This window comes from Penaeus japonicus, unplaced genomic scaffold, assembly GCF_977035675.1.
Source record: "Penaeus japonicus unplaced genomic scaffold, GWHDUDI00000001_assembly GWHDUDI00000027, whole genome shotgun sequence".
In the NCBI taxonomy this organism is placed as follows: domain Eukaryota; kingdom Metazoa; phylum Arthropoda; class Malacostraca; order Decapoda; family Penaeidae; genus Penaeus; species Penaeus japonicus.
In genome coordinates, this window is record NW_028234429.1 from 21,105,952 (window position 1) to 21,115,951 (window position 10,000).

General features: G+C 38.5%; 2 protein-coding genes across 4 annotated transcripts in view; one reads left to right on the forward strand and one right to left on the reverse strand.

The window, feature by feature from the left end:
- qm (geranylgeranyl pyrophosphate synthase quemao) overlaps positions 1-2,739 on the forward strand; it is a 6,981-nt gene extending 4,242 nt beyond the window's left edge. The window contains exons 4-8 of one of the 2 annotated variants that reach the window (XM_043015898.2): positions 66-210; positions 613-733; positions 1,319-1,458; positions 1,859-1,961; positions 2,272-2,738. In XM_043015898.2, coding sequence (XP_042871832.2) covers positions 66-210; positions 613-733; positions 1,319-1,458; positions 1,859-1,961; positions 2,272-2,471 — 709 coding nt within the window. In that variant the 3' untranslated portion in view covers positions 2,472-2,738. Of the gene's footprint in view, positions 1-65; positions 211-612; positions 734-1,318; positions 1,459-1,858; positions 1,962-2,271 lie in introns of both variants that reach the window. The other variant, XM_043015907.2, reaches the window with a different exon arrangement.
- A 4,868-nt stretch (positions 2,740-7,607) lies between these two features.
- LOC122253060 (proton channel OtopLc) overlaps positions 7,608-10,000 on the reverse strand; it is a 4,434-nt gene continuing 2,041 nt past the window's right edge. For both annotated transcript variants that reach the window (XM_043015841.2, XM_086552742.1), the window contains exons 3-5: positions 9,729-9,904; positions 8,517-9,470; positions 7,608-8,186 (exon numbers count right to left, since the gene is read on the reverse strand). In XM_043015841.2, coding sequence (XP_042871775.1) covers positions 8,067-8,186; positions 8,517-9,470; positions 9,729-9,904 — 1,250 coding nt within the window. In that variant the 3' untranslated portion in view covers positions 7,608-8,066. The remainder of the gene's footprint in view (positions 8,187-8,516; positions 9,471-9,728; positions 9,905-10,000) is intronic.

Below are 10,000 nucleotides of genomic sequence, written 5' to 3' on the forward strand. Positions count from 1 at the left end.
TAATTGCAAAAATATTCATTGATATGGTTTTAGACATTTCAATGGATTGCCAATATTGTTTACAGGATAGATGACATAGAAGACAACAGTGTTTTACGGAGAGGCATCCCTGTGGCCCACAGTATATATGGAGTTGCATCAACCATTAACTCTGCTAATTTCGTTTATTTTCTGGCTCTAGAGAAAGTTCTGGCCCTGAATCACCCAAAGGTATGTTTGGAGATTGTGGAAAATTCAACATATTTTACATTATTTTTGTTGTAACGGACAGCTATTTATAAGCAGTTTAAATTTGGTGATGTTATGGTTAATTTTGGGGAAATGGGAAATTTGTAATACTAAGGACTCAGCAAAACTTATATAACTGAAGATACTCTTGCTTGGTGATCCATTGTAACAAATTAAGAGAATAGTAACACTGAAAAAACACTACCAATGAATTACTCACACTACTGCAGCACAATTCGTTCAAATTATAACAATAACAATTATTCTGCAGACATTGTGAGCGATGCTTAGTTTAACTACCTTGATTTCGAGGTTCAGTACAACATGCCAGTATCCAAAATGTTGTAACTTTGTATCATACAACTTTTTTTTCATGCATTTCAGGCAACTACAGTATTTTGCGAGCAGCTGCTGGAGCTCCATCGAGGGCAGGGAATGGAGATCTACTGGAGGGATTCATTTACTTGTCCATCGGAAGAAGAGTACAGACAGATGACTATAAGGAGTATGTATATCAACAGGCCTTATCATTGTCTTGTTCTGCTTTGAAGATGCCTGGCGTAATGATTCTTGTTTTGTGTCTATTTTTATCATATGGGGTATTTACTTGTGTATGTAGCTCCCTGTATTTGTTCACGTTTGTAGTGCACCATTTTTGGTCGAAATAGTGTGCTCTTTCAACAGTATGAATTTTAAGAATATTTTCCAATATGTAAGTTTCTTTTAAAATCTTCTAGGATTTACACAAGAACCATGCATATAGAGAGAACCAGGCATTCGTCTCTGTCATTTGTAGTACACTTAGATATTACATAAACTCAAAAAACGTTGGTTTCCAATTTATAAGTAGGATCAGTTAAGGGTTTTTAGATTCCATGTCTTCAAAATCAGTTTTGGGAATCAAATGTTTTACACAAAAAAATATTTTTTCTTAACTGAAGCTCCAATTTTACATATTATACATTTTATAAAAGAACTTTCGGTATTTTTTACTCATTTTCTCTCTCTCTCTCTCTCTCTCTCTCTCTCTCTCTCTCTCTCTCTCTCTCTCTCTCTCTCTCTCTCTCTCTCTCTCTCTCTCTCTCTCCAGAAACGGGAGGATTGTTCGGCTTGGCTATTCGCTTAATGCAACTCTTCAGTCGAGTTCAGGACGACTATTCTAAAATCCTCGGAATTTTGGGACTCTACTTCCAAATACGCAATGACTATGCAATTCTTTGCTTGCAAGAGGTAAGGATATCAAGAAGTATTCTTTTGTTTGCATGCAAGGCAAAGGCGGATGTACCTATCATTTAAAACACCTATGTAAGAATTGTATGTGACTATTCTAACAGGGGAATATGATATATGTAATAATCATGCCTATCATTAAATAGTATATAGCTAAGTAAATATACTTTCTAGGAGTAAGACTGATTCTAATTTTTATGAAACTGTTAAAACCTAGATTTGATAAGTAACGACTAAAGGCTGACCCTTGGAAAGGGGAGTATAACTTTTAGGTCTGTCTTCTTAAATTTGAAAAATTATGCGTAGAAAGCCATTTCAGTAAATATAAAGTTACTTTAACTTTATTACTTGTAAGAGCTGGAAAATCTGAGTAACATCTTTTGTTTTCGTCTTTTCACAGTACTGCGACAGTAAGAGCTACTGTGAAGATTTGACCGAAGGCAAATTCAGTTTTCCGGTCATCCATGCCATTAAATCCCAGCATGAAGACCAGCAAGTTATAAGTATCCTTTTATACGATCTGGTGCAAATATGGAGACAACTATCTATAGCTAAATCTATCTATCTATCTATATATTTATATATATGCATATATATATATATATATATATATATATATATATATATATATACATACAGGTATATATATAGTGTGTGTGTGTGTGTGTGTGTGTATGTGTGTGTTTGTGTGTGTGTGTGTGTGTGTGTGTGTGTGTGTGTGTGTGTGTGTGTGTGTGTGTGTGTGTGTGTGAGTGAGTGAGTATGTGTATATGTATGTATTTTTTGCTGGCCAACCTTAACCACAAACCTCAGATATCATCCGCCAGAGACCCAAAGACTTGGAGGTCAAACGCTATTGTGTGTCCCTTCTGGAGAAGTTCGGCTCCCTCGAACACACCAAAGAAACCATGAAGAAACTGGAGGCGGAAGCACGCGAGGAGATCGTCAGGCTGGGGGGCAACCCTCACCTGGAGAGAGTGTTGGACGAACTCCGGAACTGGGAGACCCTTTAAAGGAAGGAGGACGTGTCTCAAAATCTTATTTATTTATTTTACTGGAATGGAATTCTTTTTTGTAGGGTCCTTTTTGGGGGTAAGATGGTTTTTATATTATGTATACATAAGAAGAAAAATCTGTAGCCTTTTAATGAATTAAGCAAGGTATGTGATTATAATATTTATTGGATATAAAACATGGTTTCAATCTGTAGCTACCTAAATTGAAAATAAAATCGAATGAATGGTTGCAACATTTCATATATATAATAACAATTGTTTAAGATATTGTCATATTACTCTCATTAAATGCATTTGTCAAGATGTTTCTTTATCAAGAAAATTCTTTCTATAGCTATACTTGCTATGCCTCTGACAAAGTGCAATATTTCCTTACATGCAGCAATTGCAGAAGTAGAAAGACTAACTTGCGAATCGAAAAGTTTATTTTGTCACAATTTGAACATATTTGTTTTAGGCTTCGCGTGACTTAGCTATGTGAAGAAAGGCAAAGGAAAAACGTAGCTATAGCCCACTAGAAAGTCTTTTATATTCTCTCTCTCTCTCTCTCTCTCTTTCTCTCTCTCTCTCTCTCTCTCTCTCTCTCTCTCTCTCTCTCTCTCTCTTTCTCTCTCTCTCTCTTTCTCTCTCTCTCTCTCTCTCTGTCTCTCTCTCTCTCTCTCTCTCTCTCTCTCTCTCTCTCTCTCTCTTGCTCTCTTTCTCTCTTTCTCTCTCTCCCTCTCTTTCTCTCTTTCTCACTCTCTCTCTCTCTCTCTCTCTCTGTCTCTCTCTCTCTCTCTCTCTCTCTCTCTCTCTCTCTCTCTCTCTCTCTCTCTCTCTCTCTCTCTCTCTTTCTCTCTTTCTCTCTCTCTTTCACTCTCTCCCTCCTTCTCCGTCTCACTTTGATTCACACATTCAGGTTCCTTTATCTCATGACACTGCAATTTCAGGTATATGCTATTAAGTAGTTTTTTTTTCTCTTTTTTTTTTGCTCTAGCAACAACTGCCTGGGTAGTGCGTGATTATTTAGATTAATGATTAATAGATTAGATATGGAAATGGTGTCAATCAGTAAAATGAGTTTCTTGACATATTTGTTTAACGTCCAGTGTCTATACACACACATACACACACACACATATATATGTATGTATATATATATATATATATATATATATATATATATATATATATATATATATGTATATATATATATATATATGTGTATATATATATATATATATATATATGTATATGTGTGTGTGTATGTATATACTTCTTCATCTTAAATATCACCATTCAGATGTGTTTCCGTAAGAACTACAATTAAATATTTGTTGATATTTGCAATGTCCCTTAGATATATAATTTTGATATAGCTTGCTTTTGGATATAAACTCAGTGCACTAAGTAGGATGAAAGCCTCTAATGTGTTTCTTCTTTGCAATCCTATATCATATTCCGTTGCATAACACACTGTCCCTTCCCCTGTTCCTAGTGACTCTAGTGGCGCTGGAAAGGGTCGCTTTTGGGCATTGAGCTTACGTATTAACTCTTCATTGTACATCTCGAGAGATATCAACATTGCTTTCAGCTCTCGGACTGCTTTAAGCCTCATATATTTTTTTTACTATGAACTGTCATTGTTTGTTTTCTAGTTGAAAATCCTAATTGATTGTGTTTTCAAGTCGTCAAGTATTTCCTTCTTTGATGGTATTCTCGAATTTGACCTTTCATAAAGTTGCAAAGTGGTTGCGTGTTTTTATCTTTTTATGTTATTTGTTTTGCCTTCACTTCCTTCTCTCTTTTTGATTATTTAAGGCTGCCTTCCTACCTCTTTGTGAATTCTAGTGTTTTTTTGCTATAATTGAAGGAGAGGAGAGAGAGAGGAAAAGGAAGAGGAAGATGAAGAGGGAGGGGATAGGGATAGGGATAGGGATAGGGATAGGGATAGGGATAGGGATAGGGATAGGGATAGGGATAGGGATAGGGATAGGGATAGGGATAGGGATAGGGATAGGGATAGGGATAGGGATAGGGATAGGGATAGGGATAGGGATAGGGATAGGGATAGGGATAGGGATAGGGATAAGGATATGGAGAGGGAGAAGGAGAGGGAGGTGGAGAAGGAGAGGGAGAGGGAGAGTGAGAGGGAGGGGTTGGAGAGTGAGAGGGAGGGGAGAGGGTGGGGAGAGGGAGATGGTGATGGAGAAGGAGATGGATATGAAGAGGGAGAGGGAGAGGGAGAGGGAGAGGGAGAGGGAGAGGGAGAGGGAGAGGGAGAGGGAGAGGGAGAGAGAGAGAGAGAGAGAGAGAGAGAGAGAGAGAGAGAGAGAGAGAGAGAGAGAGGGAGAGGGAGAGAGAATGAGAGAGAGATTGGGGGGTCAGTAAGCTTCAGCATCCAAAGGTGGTTGCTCCGTGTCTAAGCTATTGTATTGCCATTTCTAAAAATTCGTATTTTGTTTTCCGGGCTTAGCTTCCTTTCTCACTTTCTTTTCTTTTTTCTTTTCAATGTTAATACTCAGCAGAGGGATAGCTTCCTTACTTTCATACTTTACGGTATTTACCTGTCTTGCTCTCTCCCTTTATTCTATTGCTGTTTTTACACCATGTTTCATTTCACATATTTCATTCTTAAGCATCTTGTTTTATCTGAGCACTGAACCTTAAAAGTCCTCCAGCAAGTCCTTTAACAAGAAGCTTCCCTCCATATTTTCTTCATACATTATTCAGTACACGTATTTCCCACGCGATTTCAACTAATTTACATATATTTCATTTGAGTTACAGATATTTCATTCCACTTTTTATCCGAGATTAATTTTTTGTTCGCTTGTTTTATTGCACTCTTTATTACGTTTTTTTTCGTACAGCCATAGCCTTTCTTTTCGTTCGCTTTTTCATCGTCTCAGCGTTGTATTTTTTCAGCTTTGTTTCAAGAATATTTAAGAAAGAGGGAGAGAGATAGGGAGAGAGGGAGTGGGAGTGGGAGTGGGAAAGGGTAAGGGAGAGGGCGAGAGGGAGAGAGCGAGAGAGGGAGTGAGAGTGGAGGTGGGACGAAGAGGAAGAGCGAGAAAGGAAGACAGGAAGAGAAAATTCACATTCAAAGAGAGAGAAAGAAAAAGTGTCAACATATTATATACGAAATATATCTCCCTTAATCGCTCTTTGCCAACCACTTTGACATGGTTCGAGCGAGAGGCCCTGAATCCTTAATCTGTCAAATAAAATGATCGAAAACCCATCAGACAGAATGGGGAAGGTCAGAAGAGACTGTAGCGTTGGCAACATTCGTGCTGAAGGCCGCCAAGTCGAAAAAAAAAATCTTACCATAACCGAGGTAAAAGTGCAGTGACTAGCTAGGTGGCGACCACGTGATCCAAACAGGGAACCGCCGGAATTCAGACCAATAAGCCGATCTTGTCGAATCTTCTAGTGGTTCTGAGAATGACGGAATATATTGAAGTTAAGCCTTGCGTAAGCCCAGACGCATGTAAAAGTATTTCCGTCATGGGCAGGGTGCCAGATGAACAGAGAGAGAGCCATATTAACTAATCACTTTAGGGAAGGTGAACTGGTCCCTTGTGGCACCCTTTCCGTGATCGGGCACTCGTACCTTTCATTCCCGCGGAGCGATGGGGGCTCCGGCGCTTGGGGTATGCGCAGAGTATGAAGTGGCGTGGTTGTTACGTTATGTTGTGTAATAAGTGTTTGCAAAAAATATTTACACACACACACACAAATACGCGCGGACGCACACTTAAACACACACACACACACACACACACACATATTTATATACACACAATAATATATCACAGCCATAGCCCATTCCACATATCTGCTTCAATTCACACATCTAACCCCACAAAATCTCCTAATAAGCGGAAGCGGTTGGCCACCTGAAATACCGCGCCCTCACGTGTCGATACTCAGGAGGAGGACCAATTAAAAGGGGTTTCTCGATCTCACGTGTCGGCGGATAGGACGAAGACCCCTGTTGCTACCTCGGCCCCACGTGTTATTAAACGAGACAGAAACCGACTGAGCTCCATCACATGTTGATGTAGATGACGAAAACCAGTTGAAATACCTGGATCTCACTTGTTGGCGGGTTGGGCAAACAACCTAGCTGCTAAGCTTCTAATTTTGCTTTTTTATGATGAGTTAGGCTTATAGACGTTCTAAAGAAGGGATACGGATGTAAGAGAAAAAAAATTGCAGCAGGATAAATTCAGGAACGAAAAGCTTTTCCTTTATTTCACGCCCTCGATGGTGTGATATAACGGATATAATATTCTAAGATCCCGTTTAATACTCCCAGAAGAAAAAAAAGATCCTCAGAATACAATGGTACCCCATGATATATGGAAAAAAGTTGAACATCGTAAACCATAAAATCATGTAAACCTACGCATGCCAGACACTCGAAAAGGTCAGGCAGGGGATGTAGCGGGAATCGAACCTTGGGGTCGCGTGAAAGGGAATCGAGATGAAGGTTTCAAATATTTTTTTCTCTCGTTTTTTTTTTCGAAAAGGAGTAGTAGTTTTAGTGACGAATAACAGACTGCTTTTTTTTTACTCTTTTTTATCCTTGGTTAATGACGTAAAATTACTCGAGGGTCACTTTATATATAATTACTGCTAATTCAGAACTGAGGTGACATTATATATATATATATATATATATATATATATATATATATATATATATATATATATATATATATATACACGAGTATATATATACATTTATATATATCAATAGAGAGATAAATGGTATGCGTGCAAATTTGTCGTTTCTATTGATGCATTTGTTTTAGAAGAAAAAATATAAATACATATTTTATTTATTTACATTTACACACACACACACACACACATATATATGTGTGTGTATGTATATATTTATATATATATATATATATATATATATGTATATATATATATATATATATATATATATATAATATATATATATATGGGGGGGGGTAGGTTCGTGTGTGCATGTGCGTGTGTGTGTGCACACTTAAGTATGCATATATTTAGAACTAAACAACTACCATAGAAAAATTCCCTAGGACCATTGTTTACCAGGATAGACTACCATATGTGTTGGCGTTTGCTTATATAAGCATATAAGTAAAAAAACAATTCAACGAAATATCATGTAAACTTTACTTCACAAAATAATGATTTCGTTTCTATATCCACGCCTGGTAGATATACATGAAGACACAGAAAAGTGGAAAATGAAAAATGCATAAAAGCCAATACAAATACATATTAATAATAATAATAATAATAATAATAATAATAATAATAATAGCAACTACAAGTATAATAACAATAATAACTACGATACTAATAATGATGATAATAATGATAAAAGTCATTATATGAATAGTTTATAAAAACATAGAAAAACAATAAAACAAAAATAACAACAACAACAATAACACTACCGATAATAACAGCACAAAGAACAAAACAACAAACAACAACAACAACAACAATATCAACAACAATAACACTACCGATAATAACAACAACAAGAACAAAACAACAACAATAATATCAACAACAATAGCAACAATGACACACGCAAGGTATCTAATGCGCCTCATCCATCTCGTAGAGAACCAGCCACATGTTCGCCAGGCATCCGGACGAGTGGAAACGGTAGAAGAGAGCAAACGGGAGAGTCAGGTGAGACAACAGCGTCCAGAGTTCCTGTTGGTGTGTCGGTATTAGTTTCGTAATTGGGTCTATTTATGTACGGATTTTTTTCAATTGGTTGTATTTAAGGTTTTACTTTTTTGTGTGATTTGTTTCGTTGTTGTTGATTAAAGTTGTGTTTGTTTGTATTTTTTGTGTGTGTATTGGTTTTGATTTGTGTGTTATTCTTTTGCAGCTGTTTTTTTTTATTAGTTTCTTGTATTGCATTATTATTGATTAAATATTATCATTCTTTTGTTTGATATCTTGTTTTTGTTCGCATTATCTATTGTTTATCATACTATTGTAATAGATATTTCTTCAATGGGGAAGAAAGGAACTCACCTTCCCGTAGAATGCATACATGGCAGAGTTGCTCCCGACGGTCTTGACTTCAAACGTCTGGAGGAGCCACATCGCCACGTTCACCACCACCAGGAAGGTGATGACCTCTCGCCCGGGCTTCTTGTGTCTCAGCGAGGATGAGTTCGAGCATCGTCTCATCCCGTCGTAGATCATCACCGTCTGGATGATGACTTGCAGGATCTGCAGGACGGCCATCGTGCCAAAGAGAGCGTCTGAGTACAGGATGGACGGAGCCAGGCGGAGGAAGGCATAGAAGAAGATGCAGGGCAGACTGACGTAAACCAGTATGTCGTCCACAGAGGTCTCGGTCAGCTTGATGACATCGAGGCAGTAGATCAGCTTGTGCGCCGCCGCCGCCGCCACAACCATCACGCCGAGGAGCACCACCTCGCTGATGCCGTTCACAAACCTCCCGATCTCCTCGCTGTCCTCGTAGGAAGACAAGATGAACAGCAGGATGATCGCGATGACTGTGATGACGGTCATGAACAGGCCAGCGAACAGGCCGCGGTTCGAGGAGTGGCAGTCGACGAAGATAACGAGGTTCGACGTCAGCGACTTGGACTGGTCCCCCTCGTAGACCACCTTCACGGATGGGATGTGCGTGTGGCGCTCAATCTTGCCGATATTTGCCCGCAGGAACATCCACAGCCCCACCATCAGGATATAGAACTCGATGCTGAACGGGTAGAGGTAGGGCGTCGTGTAATTAATCATGTCAGAGAGGTAGCTGTCTCTTTCACACCCGTATTTGATACTCCATGTGGACGAACCATCGTCGGCATGAGTGCTGGCGGAAGTGTTGTTGTGGAACTCGGTGAAGATCGTCTGCAAGGTCTCTTGGAGGATGGTGTAGATCCAGTAGCAGAGTGAAGAGCCGATGCAATGCATCAGGCCAAATCGGGCCAGAACATAACGGCGGTTGATGATCAGCTGATGTCGGAAAATACCAAATAAGATTAATCATTTTTTTCATTTAGTATCATAACGAAACATATATAAATAAATGCAAATTTTATGTCCCTGACCGTGAATCGAACTCGGGACCTCAGAATGAGAATTTGTATTTCTGTATTAAACTGCGTTACTGCATTCTACCATCTTGCACATATATAAATAAATCAAACCAGATTTTAAGAGTTTAAGTATCTTGAAATTACAAGGTAAAAACATAAGAAAACCACTGCTTACGTTTGAATATTTGAATATGAAGAAGAGTTGGTAGAAGGCGCAGACAGGCTGCAAAATGGACATCAAGACATCAGGAATGTTTGTGCACTGTAGGAAGTAAGGATCTTCGTCCAGCAAATACAGGATCTTTTGAGCCAAGTTCAGGCCAGTGTGGATCATGTGCCCGAAACAGAATACTGCGAAGTTTAAGTGTAATTTAAGAAATGATTTCAGATGTGCCGTGCAGACAGAAACCATACTGAGTAAATGAGTCAACTGATATTCCATCACAA